We start from the raw sequence: 25,113 nt of genomic DNA on the forward strand, positions 1-25,113 counted from the left end.
CCTAAGCCGGGCCCGGGAGGTGGGAGGGGAAGTGAGCGTGACCTTGGCTCCGCTTTTGTTTGGCCGAGGCGTCCCCAAGGACCCCCAGCCCTTCGCGCGCATCCGACCCTGCGAGTGCAGTTCTTGTGTTTTGCGTAAGGGAGCGAAGCTTTTAACGGTGGGGTTTCAGGCATCAGCGTGGGTTCTCCAGCCCAAAGACTACAGACTGTCCACGCCTTTCGTGGCCTGGGGAGGGGCCTGCTGCTCTTCGCCTTCTCAAGGAGCCCTGGCTGCGGAGAGCAGCGCTGGGGATGGGGATGGTCTAGCGTTATGTGCTTGGTGGGACAGGCAGGCAGCTTCGAAGTCTCAGGACCTCGTAGTGGAGGCAGGGGGCAGGGCCTTTATAGACGGTTTTAACCGCGGTTTCCGCTCACAGATGGGGAGACTGAGGCCCTGAGGGAGGCAAGACTGACCTGAGGTGGCAGCCAGCCTGGGAAGTGCTTCTCCTTCCCTCAGGGAAATGTGGGGGGATGGGGTGACCCTGAGGTCCCAGCAGGGTGCCATGATGCCCCTCCACCATGGGCCCTAACCCATCCCTGCGTCCCCTGCCCATATATCCTGTAGCATATTGGAACAGGCCCCTTTTACCTTTGTGCTTTTCCCACCTCTGGCCTTTAGCTCAGGCCCTCCATCTCTGCCAAGGAAATAAGCACACCCCCTCCCTACCCTGCTTCCTACCTCGGAGTCTGCTTCCGTGGCCGCCTCTTGGGTTCAGTAAACTAGAGGTGGGGTTTATTCCTGAGAAAAGACCACCCAGTTCCCAGAACTTGGGGCCATCGTAGGCCTGCAGGAGCACGAGTCCAGGCTCTGCTGCTGCCCAGCTTCAAGGTCTTGGGATCTCTACAGTGGGCGTATTGCAGAGCAGCCCAGATAGGGCCTTGCGTGTGGGAGACTTAGTGGCCAGGGATGTCTGTCGTTGTTATGCTTCTGAGGGTGGCGGTGGAGATGGTACTGACTTTATCCCCAGAGAGGAGACCACCAGGAGCTGCCCAGAGCAACCTGCCTGTTAGTCCACTGGGGGCTGGGCTGGTCAGGGGGTGTGCACGGTGCCTGACCCTAACTCTTCCCTTTCACCTGTGTAGGCAGGACCTGGCAGGGCAGGCTTGGGCTTTGGCTCCAGATACTGAGGTTGACTCTGTCCCCAGCCCTCTAGGGCTCCTGAGTCCTCAGGCCCTGCTGGGATTGGGGCAGGGGGGGCTGGCTGGCTGTCCTTCTGTCAGGCTGGGTGAAGGCCACAGCAGTGTCCACCGGCTGCCCAGATTATTCAGTGTTTGTGAAACACAGTGTTCCTTCACCAGGCCAGGCTGGACACAGCCAGGCTTGTCACTACCCCCCGAGCCATCCCATTCCCCTGCAGGGGTGGGTGCCGGCAGAGAGAGCAGCTCTGGCTGCAGCCGTTGGAAGGAGCATTGGCATTAAGAGAAATCTGTGTTTACATCATGACTCTGCAGTGAGGAGGGCACAGGCTCTGGAACCACAGAGCCCTACCACTCACCAGCTTAGCCTCTCTGTGCCTCAGTTTCCCTATTTGTAAAATGGTGCTAATCCAAGTGCCCACCTCTTGAGATTGTTGAGAGGGTTAGATGAGCACAGTGCCTGCTCCTGAATCAGTGCTGACTAATTGTGCTCTTATGTTTTATTCCCTCAATGGATGATCTTGGTGTCTGGTTTTCTTTGCCTTAGGATGGGGATGTTAGAGTCTCCCCATTGGGTTGTTTAGATTCTTCTGACATTCCAGGCCAGTAGCTCCTGGGCCCTATGGCCATCTGGGGGGGGGGCAGCAACCCTGTATTTGCCCAGGTCTCAGGGACCATCAGAGGGAGAGCAGGGGTTGGGATCCAGGCCCTCTGACCCCAGAACTCAGACCTTGAGTCCCCACCCAGCACCTGGAGAGGTGCCACTCTAGGAAGAGCCAGCCCCTAGCAGCCCTCAGTAGGGCCTGGTGTCACTGGCTGGCGGGACATGCAGCTGAGCACGTGGAAAGGAAGCTTGGGGCACTTGAGGCTCAGATTCCAGCTGAACCCACCTCCTTCCTCCCTGCAGTGTAATATATTTTTGCTTTTTAATTTTCCTCTGTTCAGACTTGCTGCTGGTTGCCCTGAGGAGCCCACTGTCCCTCGCTCAAGGAGACCGCCTCCCTGCTCTTTGCCTCATGTAAGTCTGGAGGGAAAGAGGGAGCAGGTGGGCTAGGAGGGCTGTGCCTTGCCCTGCCTTGGGGCCTGACCCCTTGTAGAATAGAAGGTCCAGCCGGCTGGTTCTGGTGACTTGTTTGAGCTGGGGTGGGGCGTGTGCCCTGTGAGCTGGGCATATCTGGCCCCAGGAGCATTGACTCAGGGCCAGGCCCAGGCCCAGGCAGAAAGGCACACTTTCTGGGACTGAGTTATGCGGGGGGAAGCAGGCCCTCCTGCCTGCATGGCCCCTGGTGGGGTGGGCCTGGTGCTGCACCCTACTCATAGGCTGGGATTCTCTGGGCAGAAGGGCGTTAGCAAGTATTCAGGGGGAGCTGTCTGTGTCCAGGCAATGCTGGGGAAGAGGAGGGGGCTCTGCTTACAGTTGTGTTGGGGGGTGATGTAGAGGAACAGAGGTTCTAAGAGGAGCCTCTTATTTGAGGACCTCTGTCTTCTGGGGGGAGGAGGAAGCCCCTCCCCCCCCACCACCTCCCCATATGTACACACGGACTCCTGAAAGCCCACTGTTCGGGCATTTTCCCTGGGAAAGAGCAGGTGAGATTGCGGGGGTGAGATGAGCTCCAGGTTCTTTTTCCTCTCCATGCTGAGTGGGCTTCTAGCCTGTATGTACCCCCTGAGCTGATAGCTGTCCTGAGTGTAAGCTCTGGGCAGGGTATGGGAGCCAAAGAGGGCAGCTGCAGGTGGGAGCTTGGCTGGGCAAGGCGCCTGCCTCTGGTCTGCCCTCCACTGTCCCCCAGTGCCCTTCCCTTCTCTGAGCCTCAGTCGTCCCCGATGTGAAGTGGGGCCATTGAGGCCCGTGTCATTGGCCTTCTGGCCTGGGAGGACATGCTGGGCCTATACTGCAGTCAGGGAAAGTCACTGGTCCCTTTTGGTCACAATGACTAGAGACCCAGCAGTGCCATGGGCCTCGAGATAGTGCAGCTCAGCCAGACCCCTTCCGGCCTTTTCCTGACCGGGCATGGAGCACCCAGTCCCTGGAGGACTCTGCTGCCTGAGTTCCAGGGTGTTCAGGAGGCCTGGCTGACTGTCCCTCTCACCTCTGTCTCGTCACTGCCTAGCCCAGGGCCACCTGCCCAGTAGGCCCAGCAAATGCCATATGAGTGGATGAGTGGCTGCCAGAGCCTCCTTCCATCCCAGTCCTGTGGTTTATGTCTCTCCCTCGTTGCCTGTGTCCAGAATGAGTCAGCTGAGGCTGCTGCCATCCCGGCTTGGGGCACAGGCCTCGAGGCTCCTGGCCACGCATGGCGTCCACAGGTTCAGCTGGTACAGCAGGTCGTCTGGGCCACCGGCCACCTTCCCAAGCAGCAAAGTTGGAGGCGGCTCCAGTTACATGGAGGAGATGTACTTCGCCTGGTTGGAAAACCCCCAGAGTGTCCACAAGGTCGGCACCCCAACCCTGCCCTCTGTGTAGGAGAGAAGGTCCTGGGGCTGGGCCGTGGAGAGGGGCTTGGGGAGAAGCAACTTGCCTGCTGTGTGACCCCGGGCAGGTTTCTTTGTCTCTCAGGTCTTCCATCATCTTTGTGAAAGAGCTTGGTTCTCATATTGGGTGAGGAGAGTCCATTGCTGTCCTGTTGCTGGACCAGCCAGTGGGTAGTGGTCTGGCTTGAGAAGCCCTGATAATGCCCTGCTCAGTCACACCTGGTCTGAGACCTGTCCCTGCCCCCTTTGTCATGCAGTGCCGTCTCCAGATGGCCTCTTGTTATATAGTTAGGAGCATAAGTGTTTACATATATACTAAGCTGATAAAATAAGTACCCACTGATGGTAAAAAAAAAAAAAAATCAAAATCAGATGCCAGGGCAAAAGTGAAAAGCATAGCTGCTCTCTCTCCTTCACTCACATGCCTCAGAGGAAAGTAATATGTTCACATGATCCAAAAACAAAAAGTATTAAGTTCTACAGTGAAAAGCCTTCCTCCCATTCCATCCCCTATCTGCTCAGCTCCTACCTGTCTGTTCCCCAGTCTATTTTTAATTTCTTCTGTATCCATTCAGATAAACTTATTGCAAACATAACTCTGGATTCTCCCCCTTTACACAAAAAGTAACATGTAACATCCACTGTTTTGCCCCAGGCTTTTTTCACTCAGCATACATCTCCAAGATTTTCCATGTCAGTACCTCAAGAGCCTCATTTTTCTTTTTCCCAGCTGTATAGTATTCCACTGTTTGGATGGATGTTCCACATCCATCCCCAGGGATGGCATCTGGCTCATTTCCAGTCTCTGGCTGTCATGGCCGGTGCTGTACTGCATCATCTTGTACATTCATCGTCTTGCACGTGTGCAGCTAACTGTGGGATAAATTCCCCAAAGTGGAATTGTTGGGTTAGAGGGCATCTGTGTACATAATTTTGATAGGTGTTGCCAAATTGCTTTCCACAGGGCTTTTACCACCTTATTCTCCCACCAGTACTGTATGAGAGGGCGTAGAGGAGAGCACTTTTGTATGCGTTCTGGTAGAACATGGAGGTGCTGGTGCATGTGCCCATCTGCTTTTTGTTTCTGCACGAATAGTAGCAAAGCATACATCCTCTTCTGCTGTGTTCACTTTACAACATATCTTGGCAATATTCCACATCCACAATAATAAATGCATCTTTTAAAAAAAAGACTACATAATTTTCCAGAATCTAAATTTACCATCATTTATTTAACCAGTTTTCTATTGATCACTGCTTAGATTGTTTTTACGTTGTCATTTTTATAAACTGTCCTGCAGGGAACATCCTTGTACATGTAGGCACACCTGTCCAAGTACATCTATAGAATAAATTGCTGGCAGTGGAATTGCTGGTTCAAAATATACATGCATTGGAAATGTTGAGGGCCTGCCTGCCCTTACCCTCCACAGGGCTGCCTCCAACCCACAGTGTGTGAGGGCATGTTTCGCCTATGGATAGAAGCCCGTTTCATACCTAAAGCCCCTTGATCACAGCTTATAACCTCCCCCACCCACTACCAAGCTGGGTGCTGGAGAGATCCAGAATTTGGGTGGGGGCTCTGGGCTGATTGAGAAGGGTATTGTCAGCAGGGTCCTGGGAGGGCCCTGAGAGCTATGGTGATGAAGGAAGACTGATGTCCCCTAGGGCCCCAGCCTGGGCCACCCCCCACTAATCCCAGGCCCTAACCTGGCTGTTTTCTTGCTTCTGCCCCTGCCCAGTCCTGGGACAGCTTCTTCCGGAAAGCCAGTGAGGAAGCCTCTTATGGCCCGGCTCAGCCCCGGCCCCTTTCTGTTGTCCCTGAGAGCAGGCCGGCAGTGTTGAGCCGGACCAAGACCAGTAAGCTGGTGGAGGACCACCTGGCTGTGCAGTCCCTGATCCGGGCCTACCAGGTGAGCGGCTGGGAGGGTACAGGCTCCTGGGGTGTGGCCAGGTGCTGACGGCAAGAAGACTGGCTCAGCTCCAGCGTCAGTTCAGAGAGCTCTTCTCCAAGTCCTCTCTTGGTGGCTCTGGCCCCTCCTCCTGCTCTTTGTCACGTTACCATTCACATCACTTACCACCCCCTGTATTTTTTGTGTAAAGTGGTTTCTTTGTGGTCTTTCTCATGGAGTGTTATCTGTCTCCCACACCACTCTGCCCCAGAACCTGGAGAAGTACTTAGTGATCAGTTTCAGTGAGTGTTGAATGAAAGGTGAGTAGATTGCCCCTTGTTAATGTCTGTTTTCTCCTCTTGACTGAGCATTCCAAGAGGACAGGGGCTGATGTCCAGCAGGTGCTTAATTAGTGTTTGTGGAATGAATGAATAGTTCATTAAGCAGCTCTCCCCCATCAGCTGCTCTGTCCTGGAGACTTAGGCTCCCCTCTGCTGGGTTCCCAGGCTGGGCCCTTGCTATGTCAAAGCGTCCTGATGATGTTTCCTGTTCTTGGTCTTGACCAAACAGGACTGATTGGAGGGCTGTTCTGGGTGTTCACTCCATAAAAATGTAATCATTTGGGATCTGTCTGGGAATCCGTGGCAGGAGGTATTTCATAAGAGAAACTTGTCTTGAAGACATGCAGAAGGAAGGGTAGGGACATCCTGGGGTCCTTGGCAGAGACTCCGTGGGAGGGTGCAACAAGCCGCTGCAGGAACTCTTGGGAGAGGGAGGCCTTAGCAAATGGAAATGGCGCCTTGCCTCTGAATGACGCACGCTGTGTGGGATGGCAGCTGCCCGCCCAGCTGTGCTGGGGCGGAAGAGGAAAGGTGCACAAGACTGGGCTCCCTCACTGGCCTCAGGACCCATGGATCGTGGGCCACCTGTGAATAAACAGCAGTGATTGTAATTATGTTTTTCTTGGCTGGCTGAAAGAGGCAGAAAGTGATCTGACCGTTGACTTTGAAAAAGGACAAGGAACATAAAACTCTGTATGAAATACAGGGTAGCATTCACAGTACGGCCTGGGCCTTATCTTCTATATACAATCCCAGCTCTGCAGCAGCTCTTTGTTCTTTCACTGGCCAAGACCAAAGCACTAGGGTCCTTCCAGCAGGATGGTCTCTGGATTCAGGAATGTTACTCCGTACTTGCATGATAAAAATCTGCCTGGTAGTGAGCACCTACTGGGTGGGCTGTAGCCCCTCACAGGTCACTTGGAGGCTGAGCTCTGGTTTGACTCATCTGCACATAGTACTGAAAAAAAACCCAGGCTGCTTCTTATGCATGTTTTCAAGCATATAATAGGTAGAAGAATTATGTAGTGAACCCCCATCAATACAGGGCCAGTCTTGATTCATCTTACCCACCTCCGGCTCCACCCATAGGCCACTGATTATTTTGAAGCAAATCCCAGACTTCATATCATTTCATTCATTGAACGTTTCAGCATGTATTTCCAGAGGTAAAGCCTCCTTTAAAAATATTCAAATATACCATGATAGTATTATCACACCTAAAAATAGTAATAATCCTTAATGTCATCAAATACCCAGTTGGTATTCATGTTTGCCTGTTTGTCCTAGGATTTCTTTTTACTGCTTGTTTGAATCAGGATCCAAATAAAGCCACAGGTTGTGATATGTTGACATGGCTTTTCAGTCTCTTGTACTCTGCGGGTTCCTCTCGATTTCTTTTTGTGTTTCTTGCTTTGTGTGTGTGTGTGTGTGTGTGTGTGTTTGTGTGTGTGTGTGTGCGTGTGTGTGTGTGTGTGTATAAGAAACCAGGTCGTTTGTCCTATAGCGTTTTCTCGAGTCTGGATTTTGCTGATTGCATCCTCATGGTGTCACTTCATCTGTCCCTTTGTCCCATGTAATTTCTATAAATTGGTAGTTAGATCTAAGTGCTTGATCCAACATAGATTTGATTTTTTCTGTTGTTGCAAAATCAGCTTCCTGGTGGTGATGGGCACTTCATCAGTTAGCAGCTAAGGATAATTATTTCCTGGACACATTAAGTCATTGGGAGTGGTAAAAGTGGTGATATTCTAATTCTTTCTTTCTTTGTTTATTACCTGAAATACTTCTATCGTGAGAACCTTCCCTTTGTCAGCTCTGTTTATCCTGAGGTACAAATTGTATAGGGAGGGCAGGATCAGTGCTTGATTTTTCCTTTTGTTGATGGATTTTCAAAATTATGACATGGTTTTCTAGCATCCTCCAAAGACGGCCAATAAAGGTTTTTCTTCTTTTTCATAGTGTGATATGAATGCATGAATTTAAACATATTTAATGAGTTTCAGTCTGCTATAGATATTATCCTTTTTGTTGCTCAAAATATGTCCTTATTCCCAGCCCCAGTAGTGTTTGAGCACCCCTTTGCTATCTGGTAGGACAAGATGCTTTGAGCTCATCTCGCACATTTCTGTCCAGCCAGTTCTCCAGGGAGTGAGGGAGTATTTACTGCTATTGGTTTGGTCATGACTTCTGGGTTCTTTTGATGGTTAGAGCCAGGAAATATGTATTTTTTTAGAGATACCATACTTTATGGGTTTATACTGATGCTTCTATATACATCAAATGTAGGACTTAGTGTTTGTCCTTGACCTCATCAGTCTTATGTCACCATCTCCTTTTAAAGATACCAAAAATAGAGATTCTCAAAGACAGCAATACAATGACTTACTTGATTTTCCCACAATCCACACATGACAGTCTGAGAATACAATTCTAGTACTACCACTGCTGATTGGTACTATAAATGAATTTATGATCTTTTTATTCCTGCAGTTCTGTTTGTCTTTGGGGAATATTCTGTTAGTCAGTTGGAATAGTTCCTCTCTATGTAGTTATGCCACCAAATGGATGCATTAATTCATTTGTTTTGTCTTACTTTCAATTTTTAAAACTTAATTTTGTTTTATAGTGATATAAAATATTTATAAGATTCCAAAGGCAAATGGTCAATGCAAGATATATTCTTAAAAGTCTAGCTTCTAGCCCTGTTGCTCTGCCCTATTTTGTCCTTTCCCCGTAGGTAATAATTTTCCTTATTTTATAGTTTTCTTATTTTACTGTATATTGTTCTAATGCATATATTTATTTGTAGACATGCAAATATATACAAATATATGCAAATGCATGTGTTTACTTTTCTCTTCCCTTTCTTAGATAATGGGTAGTTTACCACACACACTTTTCTGTAATTTGCTTTTTTGCTTAATAATATTTTGTGGAGACGACCTCATAGTAGCAGTTAGGAATTTTCCTCATTCCTTTTAGCAGCTCTGTAGTATCCCCTGTGTGGATTTCCCATATCCATTTGCCAGTCTCCTGTTGATGGACATTTGGGAAGTTTTTAGAATTTTGCAATTACTAATAGTACCGTAGTAACTACTTTTGTGTATGCATTCTTTCCTGTTTTTGAAAGCTGCATATTGTGCTTTTAAACAGAGTTGAGCTCCTGCCACCTTAGTGGCTATGGTGGGGCCTCCTAGGCAACTATTCAGTGGCTGGGTGCTGGAGATATGTGGAAACTTGAAATTCTGAAGGGGGACTTGAGGGACCAGGGCCCAGAATCTCAGTCTTGGTGAGGGTCTGTCCAGCTGCGTTCCAGCTCCGCCCCGACCCTTTCCCCTTCTCCAGATCCGTGGCCACCATGTGGCCCAACTGGACCCCCTGGGCATTCTGGATGCAGACCTGGACTCCTTTGTGCCCTCAGACTTAATCACCACCATTGATAAATTGGGTGAGTCGGTACCCTTTCCTGTTGCCCTGGCGACGCCAGAGCCAGCCGGTGCCTGTGCCCAGTGAGGGGCTCTGAGCCTACAGTGCCTCTGGGTCTTGGGTTTCAGCAAGCAGCCTGGGAGGCTTTCTTCTGACCCTTGCCCAGCTATGCATGGTGTCCCTGCAAGGGAGGTCTCCCCATCTTCCCTAGCTGGTGTGCCACGCTCAGCAAGCTTGAGACACCTGTCCAGGCCCACCCTTATGGCGGCAGGCTAGGCTCTGACTCAGGCCCTGTGCCCTGCAGACAGAGGGCCTTTGAGCTTTAGGCTGGACATGGCGGGAGGGTCCTGGGGGCACTGTTGGGAGGTCTGGGGATACAGCTGGGCCCCACCTGGGCCTGACCTCCCTCTCTCCTCTCTGCTGCCGGGGCTCTGCCGTGTGTGCCTCCTAGCCTTCTACGACCTGCGGGAGGCTGACCTGGATAAGGAGTTCCAGCTGCCCACAACTACCTTTATTGGAGGCTCTGAAAACACCCTTTCTCTGCGGGAGATCATTCGGCGCCTGGAGGTGAGCACAGGCAGGTGTGTCGGGCACAGCTGATGAAGCTCTGTGGCGTGCGATAGAGGGAGGGAGGGCGCTGCCTTTTCTGTTCCAGACCCCAAGGCGGTCGGTCGGTCTTCTTCTTGGCTCCTCGTGGAGTGCTCCCCTTTCCCCCAGAACACATACTGCCAGCACATCGGTCTGGAGTTCATGTTCATCAATGACGTGGAGCAGTGTCAGTGGATCCGGCAGAAGTTCGAGACGCCTGGCGTGATGCAGTTCTCCAGCGAGGAGAAGCGGACCCTGCTGGCCCGGCTGGTGCGCTCTATGAGGTCAGGCTCCCAGCACCACCCCGGGCAGCCTGAGTGGCTGGGGGGCCTGCTCCAGGGCTGTATGAAACGTCCCAGGCCCTGGCTAAGAAACTAGGAGGGTGCCTGGTAAGGGAAGGCAGGGCTGGATGGTGCTCCAGGAGAACATGACACCGAACGAGGGTGGAAGTGGCAGAAAGATGTCCCTGTGTGGAGTGAGTGTAGCAGCGCCTTCCTGCAGGTGGGGCACTGCCTGGCTCTGCCCCTGAACTTCTCTGAAGCTGGGTCTGCCCAGGGCTGCGGGGGCCTGGAGGAGCCCCTGGCCCAGCTGCTAGGAGTAAAGTGGCTCCCTGAGCAGTGACGTGTGGGCTGGAATTTGAGTTGAGCCGTGAGGCATCTTTGGGGCATGATGAGAGAGCCCCAGGGCATGTGTGTGCCAGAGGGCAGTGGGCTGGGAGCAGGGGAATGGCTAGTTGGAGGAGTGTGACTGGAAGGGGAGGAGAGGGTGGTAACTGGAAATGGATGGAGCCAGAGGTCTGTTTATGGTGGGAGGACCCTCAGCCTCCCCCCCGACCTATGTGCCTTGCTGGTAGGAGCATCATGGTGTCTGTGCCAGGTCCTGGGCTGTGCAGAGGGAGGTGACTTGGCAGCTTCCTGTGTCCTGGCATCCTGCTCCGAGCCCTCATGAACAGCCCCCAGGAGCCCAGCCTCTCCATCCTTCCCCATCTCTCCCCAAGCAGGTTTGAAGACTTCCTGGCCCGGAAGTGGTCCTCGGAGAAGCGGTTTGGCCTGGAGGGCTGTGAGGTCATGATTCCTGCCCTCAAGACCATCATCGACAAATCCAGTGAGATGGGGATCGAGAATGTCATCCTGGGGATGCCACACAGGTGGGCCCTTCTCCTCCCTGCCTCAGCCTTGTGCATTCTCCTCCAGGCCCAGCCAGCTGAGGTGGATAGGAGGCTTTGAAAATCAGAGCAGGGGTGTTGGTGGGACCTGGGGATAGAGGCAAAGTGGTCTAGAAAGTTATCAGAGGCCCTGGGCCCTGGGCTGCTCCTCACAGAAAGCACGTGGCCAAAGCCACATGGAACCAGGCTCTCGTAAACTCAGTTTCTCTCTCCCCATGTTGCTGTTGTCCCCAGGAGTATTGAGGTTACAGAAGAGGGGTATATCATGCTACTTGAGGTTCCTGTGGACAAGGAGATGCGGAGGGCCACATCCCAGGGAAGTGAGGGCAGAGCCTGGGCAGGTGGCCTCAGGTTCGCATCCCCTGGTGGGAGGTCTCTGGAGGTGAGCCGAGGGTCTCTTTCCCCGGCTGCGAGCTGGCCACACATTTCCCTGTGACTTCGATAAAGACTTGGAAGGCTGGTCTGGCCACTGGGCAGTTACCTCTGAGGTGGAGCCTGTGGGCTAATGAGGAATACAGCCAAGGTGGCCAGGGGTCCTGCTGAATGGGCTGGAAGAGGACGTGCTGAGCAGTCTGGGGGGCAAAGCCCCTGCATTTCCTGTACCTGTTTCCAGCTGCTCACAGGTGGGCCAGCCCCGGACTGCATCAGCACCAGGGGCATCAGGATGCAGTGTGAGGAGGGTCCCCACCCTGTGGGCTGGCCTCCTGGGAGCCCGAACTTTGCCACACAGGCTCCACGCTCTGGGGGTCCCAGAAATGCCTGGTGTCTGGTCAGAGGGTCGTGCAGAGCTGGCCCCGTGGTCTGAGGAGGCATGGGCACATGTGGCTTCAGTAGAACCGTGGGAGAGGATGGTGCTGGGCCGTCAGGCAGCTCTGGGACTGGGTGGTGGTGCTGGGCAGGCTCCTGGCCTGAGGAGGGCTCCGGAGCAAGGGCTGCCCTCGGCCAGGCCTCCGTATTTGGGGAGGGGCCTTTGAGGCCGGAGTCTTTGCCCAGAGGGGCTGAGGATTGTTCATAGGGCTCCTGTGGTCCCACAGCCCTGCCACCGCAGAGCAGGAGAGGGGCCCGCTGGAAGAGCGCTGCCCTTCTGTCACTGGGCCGTGTGGGGCTGGAGGTCAGGGTGTGAGCAGGCCTGGGGCCGGCGTCCGCTGGTAGTCTATGGGGAGCGGGTTCGGAGTCATGTCCTGTGCCCCCATCAGGCTGGTGCCCACCCCTGAATAGATTGCCCCCGATGGGAAGCTCAGGCTGGACTGGAGAAGCCCTGGGCCTGGCTGCTTTCCTCCCCCCACCCCTCAGTCCTCACTCAGCTCCTCTGGACAGGTCCTCTGGTGACTCCTGATCTTAGGGGCAGTCCAGTCCCCTCTTCCCTATCCTTATCACTTCCGTATCACTGGGCTGGGGTGGGGAGCCATGCGTGAGCAGCTGTGATTCATTAGCAGCTTGGGGTCAAGGTGCTGGGTTGGGCTCAGCTCTTAGTTGGGGAGAGGGGTGAGTAGACACCCTGCCATGAGGCTGGGTGGCTCCCTGCTCGCGAGGGCCTCCTGAGTCTGCGTTGTAGGGGGGGATGCCTGCCTGCCCAGGGGGGCCGTCCAGCTGGATCCGCTAACACCTCTTGTAGATTGAGGCGGGATGAGAGGGCGGGGCCTTCCAGCCCCCATGCTAATTCTGATAGGTCCCAGGTGGGCAGGGAGCATGGTAAGAGCCCTGCCCCCTCTGGCTCCAGGGGCAGGCTGAATGTGCTGGCCAACGTCATCCGCAAGGACCTGGAGCAGATCTTCTGCCAGTTTGACCCCAAGCTGGAGGCGGCGGATGAGGTGGGTGCCAGGCCAGGCCCCAGAGCCTCTGGAGAGCTGGGTATTTGGGAGGTGGACTGGAGAGGGCCTGGGCCAGGAGCTTGCAGGCTCAGACAGACCTTGAGGTGGACGGACATGCAGAAGAGTGGGAGAGAGGCTGGGGGTGTCTGTGTGAGGCCCCTAAGGTGTTTTGGAGCCAAGTGCTATGATCTCCAACAGCTGGGAGAGCCCTCAGGTAATCTGGGCTAACCTCCCTCTTTCCAGCTAGGGGGACTGAGGCCCAGAGAGGTGTGCAGGGAAGTGCCTGAAGTTATTCAGTTCAGCTCATGTGGCCATACCTCTGTGCCCAGGGTCCTGTCTACCTGCCCTGAAGGGCTGCCTCACTCACTTGTTTGACCAGCACAGCGTTGGGAGGTCAGGACGGTTTCCTGTGCCCACCGATAAGCAGAGAGAACATTCTTCTGCCCTCACCCCCTTCCTGGCACGTATACGTGTCATGTATGCCTCACACCCCACGCCTCTGCCCATGCTGGGCCCTCAGCCAGATGGCCTTCCTCTCTTCCACTCTCTGCCTGTTTCCCAGCCCTGCCCGTCTCCCCTTCTAGTGACTTTCCTGGTCCTCCAGGCAGCAATCCTGTCTCTCCCTCCTCTGTGCCTCCTTTCCCAGCAGATCTGTCTCTACTCTGGCCTTCTCCATCGCGCGCACGTGCGTGTGTGTGTGTGTGTGTGTGTGTGTGTGTGTCTTCCCTTCCAGGCTGGTAGCAGGGTGATGGCAGGGACCTCATTCCCGAAGCCCCAGGACTCAGCACAGGTGCATGGTTTGTTAAAATGAACCATATTAAATGACTGCTCCAAACTCATCCAGCACATTAGGCCAGAGCAGGACTAGAATCCACATCTGCTGGCTCCCAATCCAGAATCTTCCCGCCATCATGTTCATTTTGCTCAAGCACCTTCATCTCTCTGAGCCTCAGTTTGCTCTTCTGTAAAATGGGGATAAAAGTTCCTGCCCCCCAGAATGGTTGTGAGGAATCAGAGACGACATGTGAGTAAACTGTAAAACCTGGCCAAAGGACACTTTAAACAAATTTACTTTTTTTTAATAGAAAAAGAAATGTGAGCATCGTTTGAAGAAAAGATTACACAATGAGAGTGTTTCCCTTCTGAGACCTCTTTCCTGCTCCCCATAGGCTCTGCTGTGGTCAGTTTTTGTGTTAAAGTGTGTACTTCCAGAAATGTTCCATGCAGTGCAAACACACGTATGTGTCCAGTACAGCTTTATTTGTAAAAAGCCAGGGGAGCAGCTCGTGATGCCGCTGGCCACCTTGCTGTTTTCACTTAGCGAGCTGTCACTGTTTCAGAGCTGCACACAGAGCTCCCCGAGCTTCGAGTGCCCCTCCGGTTTCTGCTGTCTCCCGTTGATGAGCATTAGGTGGTGGAATGAGTGTCTTTGCACACATGTGTGCGTGCAGTTTTAGATGGTGTCCGAGAAATGCAGTGGCTGGAGCTGAGGAGGTAGGACTGAATTGCCCTCCAAAGAGCTTGCAGACAGCAGCAAGCCCACACGCTGTATGCGAGGGTCCCAGGCCTTACTCTGTCCGACCTTTCCATCTTTGCCAATGTGATAGGTCCAAAAGTCACTGCATTTGAACATATTTCTCTGTTTCGAATTTGAGCGTCTTTTCACATGTTTAAGTCATGGGTGCCTTTTTCTGTAAATTCCTTTTCCTGGCTTTTACTCATTTTTCTATGGGTTTTTTGGGCTTTATCTCACTGATTTGTAAAAGTGCCTTATGTATTGAAGGAGTTAGCCCTTTGCCTGCATTTGTCTGATAAATATTTTCCCAGCTTGATTTTTTTCCCCTAATACTGTGCATGGATCTTCTTCCCCCATGGCAAATATATTAGATTTTAGCTGTCTTATCCTTTATGGCTTCTGAGGTTTGTACATTGTTTAGGAAGACATTCCCTACTCCAAGATCATAAAGTATGTCATGTTTTCGCCTGATACTATGGCTTTGTCTGTTGCGTGTACATTTTTGGTTACTTTGGTGTAAGGAGTTAGGTACGGGTCCTGCTCCAGTGTGTGCCCAGAGGCCTAGCCCGTGGTCTCAATGCCAATTAAGAGCCGCCCTTCATTTCTGTGCCTTCACTGCTGCTGGCTGGCCCCTTCCTACGGGTGCCTTACCCCTTCCCCATTCTGCCATCATTAATGCGGAGAGCATGGTTGTTGATAATGTGGAGGGGCTCCGATAAGGGAGCCAAGGCCCAGGGAACCTGCCTCCCTTTCTTAGGCCAGCCTGGAGGGCAAGAAGGGCATTGTGCTGGGTTTGGGGGAAGGATGCAGGTGTGAGTCAGGGACAAAACAGCCTTCCCAGGGAGCAGAATCCAGGGAATGTCCCAGCGCCACTGTAAGCTTGCATGTCTGGGATGGGGTGGGGGGGAGGTTCATCACGGGCCACCTCAACCTTCAGGGCTCTGGAGATGTCAAATATCACCTCGGCATGTACCACGAGAGGATCAACCGAGTCACAAACAGGAACATCACTCTGTCGCTCGTGGCCAACCCCTCCCACCTGGAAGCTGTGGACCCCGTGGTGCAGGGGAAGACGAAGGCAGAGCAGTTCTACCGCGGGGATGCTCAGGGCAAGAAGGTGAGCTTGCCTGGGCCCTGAGGTCCTGGGTTCTGAGGGGTGAGCTCCGAGGGGTAGGCTCTGAATCTCTGAAGTCCAGGAGCAGGGCTGGGCTGCACGGGCTGGGGCATGGGGGCCCCTCCTGGCTTATATCCTGCCCTGCAGGTCATGTCCATCCTGGTCCATGGGGACGCCGCCTTTGCTGGCCAGGGTGTGGTCTATGAGACCTTCCACCTGAGTGACCTGCCCTCTTACACCACCAACGGTACCGTGCACGTCGTCGTCAACAACCAGGTGATGGCCTGGGCTGTGTGCTGGGCCCTGTCAGTGTCATCCATCCCTGAATCCAGGCAGCACTTTGAGGGGAGGAGTGAGACGGTTCTGGGTTTAACCCCCCTGCTCTGCTACTTACCAGAGTGTGACTTCAGGCAAGATGCCTGATCTCTCAGCCTCGGTTTCCTGGTCTGTGGAACTGGGAGGTGTATACATCTGTCTGTGTCTGTCTCTGTCTCTGTGTCTCTCTGTCCTTCCCTCCGCAGCCCCCTCCCCCCATATTATATATGTGAGAAAGCAGTAAGGACAGGAGAAGATGGGTATAACCAGCACCTAGCACCGAGGCTGGACATGTAACTAGATGCTGCCTTGAGCTCCATGTGACCCAGGCAGTCTTAGAACACAACTCTCACAGCCTTTGCTTTTAAAAAAGGTAGCTGTGGTTAATAACAGCTCTTCTTCTGAGCCTGTAAAGCCCTGGGTTGACTACCTTATTCGCATATTAAGTCATTTAACCTTCACAGTATAACCCTGTGAGGTAGGAATTTAATGAGCCCTTTTAATCGATGAGGAAACAGGCTTTGGGAATTAAGTACCTGGCCCAAGGTTGTACAGTTAGTAACTGGTGAGACTGGGTTTTACCCCAACTTGGGCTCCCCACTCCCACTGTGTAAAAATGATTTCAGGAGAAAGAGCAGGCACAATTCCCCTGGTGTTACTGCCGTCCCCGTGGGACCCGCTGCTATGTCTGATTTCGAGGTCATCCACTGTTACCCCGTCATGTCCCCTGCACCTCCTGAGCACACCCGATGGACCTCGAGGCAAAGGCGCCCCTCCCCTGGCCCCCTGGCCCTCTGGTCTCCCAGGCGGCTGCTGCTGTCTAGCTCTCAGTGCCTCCTGCTTCTGCAGATTGGCTTCACCACGGACCCCAGGATGGCCCGCTCCTCACCATACCCCACCGACGTGGCCCGTGTGGTCAACGCGCCCATCTTCCATGTGAATGCAGACGACCCAGAGGCCGTGATATATGTGTGCAGTGTGGCGGCCGAGTGGAGGAACACCTTCAATAAAGACGTCGTGGTGGACCTGGTAGGTCTGGGGGACTGAGGTGGAGGTGCTCGGACTGTCCCTGCCGTGGCACGTGCGCCGGGTCTGCAGCATCTTTGGTAGTCGGGGCTGAGCGGCAGGTTTAGAACCGCTGAGCACCATCTCTGCGGAGGCCTGTGGGTGGGGCGTTTGGTGATGGGTCGTAGTGGGGGCTGGTGAGGCCTCACAGGATGTGGCCTGCCAGGTGTGCCCCAGCTGTGCAGTGACTGTGCCAGCCACACCGCCTGGGCGCGGGGACCCACCCTCTGTCCCTGCAGGTCTGTTACCGCCGGCGTGGCCACAACGAGATGGACGAGCCCATGTTCACGCAGCCGCTCATGTACAAGCAGATCCACAGGCAGGTGCCTGTGCTGAAGAAGTATGCAGACAAGCTCATTGCCGAGGGCGCAGTGACCCTGCAGGAATTCGAGGTGGGCCCCCGTCAGCGCCTGGGATCAGCCTTGCTCTAGCCGAGACCCTGAGGCGGTTGCTGATGTCACCAGCCCAGTGCTGGGCACTGGCGATTTATAGGAGTAGCCAGTATGGTCCTTGTCCCCAGTAGCCCCCAGGTATCAAGGGGGCAGAGGACCAAAGACATGTACAGCCTGTGGGATGCAGTGAACGCTGCAATGCATGGAAGCCCATCCTCCGGCCAGAGTCCAGGAAGGCTTCCTGTAGGAGGTAGCCCTGAGCCGGGTTTGTCCCTATAGTTATCTGTGGATGTGCTTGTCCTCCCGCCTTCAGGGAGCTCTCAGGGCAAGGACTATGAGTCTTTCCTGCATTCACCCAAGTCCCTTGCTGAGTGGAATCACCTGAACTCTTTCCAGGATCCCCCTGCACTCTGGGACTTTTATCTCTGGCCTTAAGGTCCCTGTGGGCCAGTGGGCAGACAGTTCCTCTAGAACGTGGTGAGAGGGACCAGGGTTTATGAGTCTGGGTTGACTCAGCCTCTGGCTGCCCAGGGCATCGCTTCCTCAATCCAGGCCTTCACCCTGATTTCAGGAAGAAATCGCCAAATATGACCGGATCTGTGAGGAGGCGTTTGGCAGGTCCAAGGATAAAAAGATCCTGCATATAAAGCACTGGCTGGACTCCCCCTGGCCTGGTGAGTGAGCAGCGTGTGGCTGAGAGTGATTTGCCTGGGCCCTGGGCTCTGGCACTGGGACCAGGACTGGAGCGATCCTGAATGAGGGCAGTTGCTGCCCAGCCCAGAGGCTGTGGGCTTTGTCCCTGAGACCCCTGAGGCTGATTCCTGCAGGTGGGGTAGGCGGGAGTAGAGGGAGATAGCGTCGCCCTCAGGACACACGTGATGAGCTGCTTCCGGGAAAGGGCTGTGGGTCAGGGAGGGTGGACGGCAAAGTGTAGTGGGCCCTGGGGGAGGGGTGCTCCGCGGGCCTCTCTGGGGCGGAGCTAGATGGCTGTGACCCTGGGTCCAGGGAGGGGCCTCGCAGGCGCCAGAGGGGAGGATGTTGGGTGGGTGCTGTCAGCTGTCCCAGTTCCCCAGGATGGGCTCAGGGTTTGAGTGCCACTGGGGTTAAGGGAGAGGTGGACCCCTGAGTCCTGGGGAGACAGCCTGGCTGGGGGAGCTGAGGCCCCACTGCCACACACCAGTCACAGAGCCTCTGCCCTCTCAGGCTTCTTCACTGTGGACGGGGAGCCCAAGAGCATGACATGCCCAGCCACAGGTATTCCAGAGGACATGCTGACCCACATTGGTGAAGTGGCCAGCTCTGTGCCCCTGGAGGACTTTAAGATCCACACGGGTGAGGTTGCTCTGCAGGCTCCAGCATGGGCCACTGTCCCAGACGTCGTGCCCCAAGGGAGATGGCATCAGGAGTCAGGGAGGCCTGGCCCTCATCTTGACTTGGTCTTGGGTAGATCAGCGGAGCCCTCAGTGCCTCCTTTGTGCCCCATGAGGTGCCTGTGTTAACAGCTCCTCTCAGGGTGAGCAGATGTGGGTACCACGCTCCCAGCTGGGTGCTGGTGACCAGGCTTCTGTGGGACACCTTGTGTTTTCCCAGTGCCTTTGCCGGGGGCATCTCTGCATCAGGCAGAAGGAGAGCAGGGAAAGAAGGGCTTCCCATGGAGGGGGCGGTTGGGCCTAGAATGTTGGGCGGCAAGAGTGCTGGGCTGGGTGGATGACAGAGGGCGACCCTGGGCTAGTAGGTGGTCACTGGCTGTGCCTCTTGGCCACGATGGTGGCCATCGTGGCCTCTGCTCAGGCAGCCTGGAGGGCCCCCGCGATGGTAGTGGGGCCCCTGTGCACCCTCTGAGCAGCCTGTGGGCGTTCCAAGAGGATTCCTCCACGTGCCCGTGGAGGCCCAGGTGTCTTGGGGCACCGGCTCTGTGCAGTCACACGGGGTCTGTGTGGGTGTAGGGCTGATGGGAGCCCAGCCTGGGCCGGGTGCCTGGGCTCAGATCCAAGCACCGTCATAGCTATGTGATCGTGAGTAAATGATTTCCTTCTTCTGAGTCTGTCTTCTCATCTAGGGGTGGGGGAAGTTGGTACCTCTCCCGTGGGCTTGTGAGAAATGTCCCTGAATCAATGAATGCGGCATATGCATGTGGCGGATGCTCGCCTAATGGTGCCTGCTCCTTCCTGCAGGGAGGGAGGCTGGTGGGGATGCGGGCTCAGGCCGGCCCGGTGTGTTGGCTGGAGTGGTGATGCTGGAGGAGGGGCCTCCTGCGTCCTGCCGGGGCCCTGCTCGGTGGGAGGGGTGTACACTGAGTATATACACACCCGGCCCAGGTCCCAGGGACTACGGCTGTCCCAGATGGGGTGGCCAAGCCCCTGTGGCCCTCAGGCTGGCCCTCCCCTCCTGCAGGCCTCTCTCGCATCCTGCGGGGCCGTGCGGACATGACCAGGAAGAGGACAGTGGACTGGGCGCTGGCAGAGTACATGGCCTTTGGCTCCCTGCTCAAGGAAGGCATCCATGTGCGGCTCAGTGGGCAGGACGTGGAGAGGGGCACATTCAGGTGAGGGTGGGGTGCTCTGGGCCCTAGGCCCTATGGGCATTAGCCTTGTGCCTGGGGGGAGCTGAGAGCTCAGCTGTGCTGGGGATCTCTCACAGTCGGCCCAGGGCCTCTGGAGTGGAGTGGCCCTTCCTTCTCTTCCTAGACCTTGTCTGGGAAGCCAGGGAGGTGTTCTCAGGTAACTCCATCAGCACGCTAGCCCCCACCCTTGGGCCAAGCTGTCTGAGGGCTGCTAGGCCTCCTCTCTGTCCCCACGGGGCCAGCGTGCAGAGCTGACTGCTTGGCCCAAGCTGTTGGTTGATGTCAAGCCTTGTGGTTATCTATGGTCCTCAAGATCCTTTGTTTCTCTTCTGTGAACTACTGTCAAGCCAGCTCCCCGCCACCATCTTGCTTGTTCGCAGTTGGGTTTTGAGTCCAGATGAGGGACTTTACACTTGCCGGTTGTCCTCATTACGTTTCCTCTGTTTGGGACCCCAGATGTTTGGGATCTCAACTCTGTCTCTGCCATGTTAGTGAGTCCTGGAGGTGTGGCTTCCAGTATTCGACAGGCCATCTTTCCCACGTCCTACTCCCTCATCACTGCTGGCCCTGCTCCAACCAGGGTACAGAGGGCCACTCCACTGCACCCTGAGTTGCATGTCAGTCCTCACAAGGCTTGGGGTTTGGCCAGGGGGGCCCCCCTTATGCACAGGAATTCCTGCCTCCTGTAAACCTGGACAGGGCAGGTGAAGGTGGTAAAGGGGCTGGCAGGATGGGCAGGGAGATGGTGCCCCTGGGGTGTGGCCTCCTAGGGTCTCAGGCTCCACCCAGCATCTGGGAGGTCGGCAAGGCAGGTCTCATCGGATCCCTCCTTAGGTGAGAAGCTGAGACTCTCATGCCTGTGCTCCAAGACCCCCAGGGCATGTGTGAGGGCACCAGTGGGAGGGGAGGCTGCCCGGAGGAGGGACCAGATCGCTCTGGCTTTCCACGGCCTTCTTGGTGTCGCCATCCTGTGGGACTTTGCCTGGTGTCCTGCTCAGTCCGCCCGCCTCCCATCCCTTCCTGGTCTGTGTCTCTGCAGTCACCGGCACCACGTTCTCCATGACCAGGAAGTTGACCGGAGGACGTGCGTCCCCATGAACCACCTCTGGCCTGACCAGGCCCCCTACACTGTGTGCAACAGCTCCCTCTCGGAGTACGGAGTTCTGGGTGGGTCAGAACTCTGCCTGCAGGACGGGCGGGCCCTGAGATGCTTGGGGACCAGAGAGGGTCTTGCACCTCAGGGTGTCTGTTTTTGTTGTTTTGACCGTGGTCTGGGGCTGGGAGGGGCCGAAGAGGCTCAGAGGCCCCTGGGTGGACCTGAGTCCTCGGACAGCCCTGAGGGACAGTGGTTGGGCTGCCCCCACCTGAGGCCACATCAGAGATGAGGTCCTGTCCCATCTGGCCCCTCAGAGAGCCCAGATGGTGGGGGGGCACTCTGGCCTGGGTGGGAGCTCTGGATACCAGAGCCTGTCCCTGGGCAACAGTGGGCCCAGACAGAAAACCCCGTCGAGTCCACTGAGTGCTGCTGCCACTGACCGGCCCTGAGCCTGGCCTGGCCACCTCCACGTTCCTGACCTCTGTCTTGCCCTCTGTGCCACCACACCCAGCAGCCCCGTCTCGAGGCCCCTCCCTAGACTCTGGGCTCCCCAGACTGCCCCCCTGCACTCTCCCTTGGCTTGACCTTTAGCTGGCCTGCTTCCTCCCTCCCCGCCTCCTCCCAGAAGCGGAACCCCCCGAGACTGGACACCGCTTCTGGGGAGCTGCCTCTGGGGCTGTTCCTGCCCATTCCCCTCAGCAGACCCGCCATATTTGGGGGGCCCCTTGGCAGATGGGCCCTGCCGCTTCCCCAGGGTGTCTTTGGAGTTGACTCCTGGCCTACATAAGGCTGAAGCTGGCTGTACTTGAGGTCAGGGCTGAGAGTGGCATCTCTGGGTGTGTTGTCGGCGGCCAGGAAGGGAGATCCTGGCCTTTGGGCACCAAGGAGTCCCCGGGCGCTTCTGTCCTGCTGGGAGGGACGGGCGGGGCAGGCGGCACATGGGAGGAAGGGCTGGGTCTGGCCAGAGCCACCACCACTTGGGGACCGCATGTGGTAGGCTCTGCCTCGGCATCTCCCGTTTAGGCTTCGAGCTGGGCTACGCCATGGCCAGCCCCAACGCCCTGGTCCTCTGGGAGGCGCAGTTTGGTGACTTCCACAACACGGCCCAGTGCATCATCGACCAGTTCATCAGCACGGGCCAGGCCAAGTGGGTTCGGCACAATGGCGTCGTGCTGCTGCTGCCCCACGGCATGGAGGGCATGGTGAGGGCCGTGGGGGCGGGCCCTGGCCGGCCTGGGAGAGGGCGGCTAGACCCTTGGCCACTTGCAGAGTTGAGGGGGGGTATGTGCCTCCCAGTCCCCCGGAACCACATGGGTCTGCAGGGTGGGGCCTGCGTGGGTCTGTGTCACCGCTGCTGAAGTTGGTGACACTACTGTTCTAGCAGTAGATGGAGCGGACATGCCTGAGTGCCTGCTTTGTGCCGGGCTCTGTTTAAAACCTTCTCTGTGTGTTAACTCCTCCAGTCCTTACAACAACTTAAGGAGGTGGGACCTGTTCCCACTTTCCAGATGAGGAAACTGGGGCACAGAGAGGTGGAGTAGCTTGCCTAAGGTCACACAGCTAGTAGCTGGAATTTGAACCTATGTTGTCGGGGGAACCACATGTGGGGGAGAAGGAGGATGTGCAGGCCCTCGGGGAAGGGAGGAGCAGAGCATCAGGAGATGCCACCGTGGTGGGTGTGTAGCCTGACCCGGTGGAGCGTGGGCAGGGCTGTGCTGGCTGCAGTGGATGGCCACAAGGACCCGCTCAGCTTGGACTGCTCATGCGGTCAGGGATTGATCAGTACTGCTCAGAGTCAGGTTTCCCTGTGCCGTGCACTTTACACGCCATGGATAATCCTGTGGCATCCTCACAGCTGGACCAGGCAGTCAGTTCTGTTCCGGTTTCATGTGCGAGGGAGAAGGCCTGTGACTGCCCACGGTCTTCCAGCTGTAAGGGTGGCTGGCATCTCACTGGGTGGAGCTTGAGTCAGGCTGGTTGCGGAGGGTTGGGCTGGCCTGGCTGGTGCCTGTGGCCATGGGTCCTTGGGGCATCCCCACTACGGGAGGAGCAGGTCACCCCGTCCCACGGAGAGCCAGCTTGGAGGGCAGTGCGGGGGTTCTTGCTGCTCTTATGGAGCAGAGCAGCCACGTGGGCAAGGGTAGGCGTAGCAGTCAGACCTGGGTTTGAATCTGTCCCTTTCTGGCTGAGTGCCCGTGAGGTTGTTTCTTAATCTCTTTGTCCCTGGCCTTCTTCATCTCCATCACAGGGCTGCTTTCACAAGATGAGAGAATAATCTGTGTGGGGTCCACAGAGCTATGTCTGGCACACCACGGGCACATAGTAAACAGTCACTGCTGGAGGTCAGAACGTTCTAGAGAAGAGCATCTTGGCCTTTTTGCTTTTTCCTTCTGCCCCACATGTTCACACATGGTGGCTCTGGCCAGACCCTCATCTGAGGGTACCTCCCTACTCTTGTCCCACATTCCTGGCGCTTTCCTGTGGTTGAGACTCCAGAGTGAGGGCATCTCCTCCAAGAAGCCCTTTAGTCTCTCCCCCAAGCCCAGGGTCCCCGTCCTGTGTGACAGATCCCCAATCCCCCCCAAACTCCGGCCAGCCTGGGCCATCTGGCATTTGCTTCCAGGGCCCGGAGCACTCCTCAGCCAGGCCCGAGAGGTTCCTGCAGATGAGCAATGACGACTCGGACGCCTACCCCGTGAGTGTTGCCCGCCCTCCCCCAGGACAGGACTGCACGCTGTTGTGCCCAGCAAGGCCAGGGTGTGGATGCCACAGGCAGGCCACCTCCCAGCCGCGCCCTGCCCCTCCAGGCGTTCACCCAGGACTTCGAGGTGAGGCAGCTCTACGACTGCAACTGGATAGTGGTCAACTGCTCCACGCCGGCCAGCTACTTCCACGTGCTGCGCCGCCAGATCCTGCTGCCCTTCCGCAAGCCGGTGAGCCACCCGCCCTGGTCGTCACCGTGACCGTACAGGGGCCAAGTGCAGGGCACCCTGGCCAAGCAGGGGCGGCTGGCAGCCGGGCACGTGTTTCCCTTCCAGCTGATCATCTTCACACCCAAATCTCTGCTGAGGCACCCAGAGGCCAAGTCCAGCTTTGACCAAATGGTATCTGGTATGTGCCTGGGCGTGTTGGGGAGGCGGCTGATGGGGGGCCTGGTGGCCCATGTGTGGCCTCTGCTCCCGGGACTCTTCCGTTCTTGCCTCTGTCTGTGGCTCTGTTGGCCCTGCAGCAGCTTCTGGCACGATCCCCACCAGCAGCTGGGTTGGGAGGTTGGTGCAGCGGCCAGATGGCTGAACCCACTTGTGTCACTTAACGCAGAGCACCAGGGCCAGAGGAGTGCACTGGGGCCCCGCAGCCTCCCAGCAGGGCCGGCCTGGCTGCGCCGGAAGAGCCTAGAGGCAGGACGCCTGGTAGAGGTCTGCTAGTTCATGGGACACTGAGCATCAGTCACTCATCCGTTGTTTTCTCTCATGAGCCAGACAGACATTTCTGGCCCTGGTGAGCCAGCGCCCCCTCCAAGAGCTCTCAGCCTCATTTAGCTGGGAGTCAGAGGTCAGATAAAGCACCCGAAGGACCAGGTTTTGGAATTGAGACGTGACCCAGTGGAGGATCAGGGAGGAGCAGGTGTGGGGCCCTGAGGCTTGGCAGAGCAGAGCTGTCTGGGAAAATGGTCCTGGGTTGTAGGCGGAGGGGCAGGAGCTGGCCAGGAGGACCTCAGTGGCATGGACAGGTGCTTGTTCTTCACGTGTGTGTGTGGGCATCCCCTCAGATGTGGCTGGGGGCTGAGTCAGCAGGGCAGAGCTCTGGCATTGGGCTGGACCACCTGGGCTGAGTGCCTAGTACTGGTGGGCCCTGGCAGCCAGTGACCGTCTCTGCCTCAGTGTCCTCATCTGGGTTGCAGGGACTCTACAGTACCTTCCTCAGAGGTTTTTGTAGTACTTTTAGTTTGGCACCTGGCACATGGCATGAGCTCAGGAAGGAAAAATGGATGGGACTTGGGGATGGAGGCTGGGCTCTGGGGCTGAGAGAGGGAGGACTGTGCAAGGTTCGCCTTCCAGCTTGGTGACTGGGTGGATTGAGTGTGCCTGGGAGGTAGGCATGGCTGGATGGGGAGCAGGTTTGGGACAGTGACGCTGTCAGACGGGGATGTGGCATCACCTCTGTCCTCTTCAGGGGCTCTCC

General features: G+C 56.0%; 1 protein-coding gene across 4 annotated transcripts in view; it reads left to right on the forward strand.

Moving 5' to 3' along the window:
* The window catches only part of OGDHL (oxoglutarate dehydrogenase L), a 30,144-nt gene that overhangs the window by 214 nt on the left and 4,817 nt on the right, over positions 1-25,113 (forward strand). Inside the window, exons 2-21 of one of the 4 annotated variants that reach the window (XM_057531621.1) lie at positions 2,121-2,193; positions 3,405-3,609; positions 5,390-5,560; positions 9,226-9,328; positions 9,758-9,873; positions 10,006-10,178; positions 10,895-11,041; positions 12,780-12,870; positions 15,324-15,503; positions 15,648-15,776; positions 16,665-16,844; positions 17,120-17,272; positions 17,844-17,946; positions 18,476-18,604; positions 19,667-19,817; positions 20,875-21,002; positions 21,955-22,133; positions 23,555-23,626; positions 23,739-23,864; positions 23,970-24,042. In XM_057531621.1, the coding sequence (XP_057387604.1) occupies positions 3,406-3,609; positions 5,390-5,560; positions 9,226-9,328; positions 9,758-9,873; positions 10,006-10,178; positions 10,895-11,041; positions 12,780-12,870; positions 15,324-15,503; positions 15,648-15,776; positions 16,665-16,844; positions 17,120-17,272; positions 17,844-17,946; positions 18,476-18,604; positions 19,667-19,817; positions 20,875-21,002; positions 21,955-22,133; positions 23,555-23,626; positions 23,739-23,864; positions 23,970-24,042 (2,608 nt within the window). In that variant the 5' untranslated portion in view covers positions 2,121-2,193; position 3,405. Of the gene's footprint in view, positions 1-2,120; positions 2,194-3,404; positions 3,610-5,389; positions 5,561-9,225; positions 9,329-9,757; positions 9,874-10,005; positions 10,179-10,894; positions 11,042-12,779; positions 12,871-15,323; positions 15,504-15,647; positions 15,777-16,664; positions 16,845-17,119; positions 17,273-17,843; positions 17,947-18,475; positions 18,605-19,666; positions 19,818-20,874; positions 21,003-21,954; positions 22,134-23,554; positions 23,627-23,738; positions 23,865-23,969; positions 24,043-25,113 lie in introns of those variants that run through there. The other 3 variants (XM_057531622.1, XM_057531623.1, XM_057531624.1) reach the window with 3 other exon arrangements.

Source organism: Balaenoptera acutorostrata, chromosome 16 (genome assembly GCF_949987535.1).
Source record: "Balaenoptera acutorostrata chromosome 16, mBalAcu1.1, whole genome shotgun sequence".
Lineage (NCBI taxonomy): Eukaryota > Metazoa > Chordata > Mammalia > Artiodactyla > Balaenopteridae > Balaenoptera > Balaenoptera acutorostrata.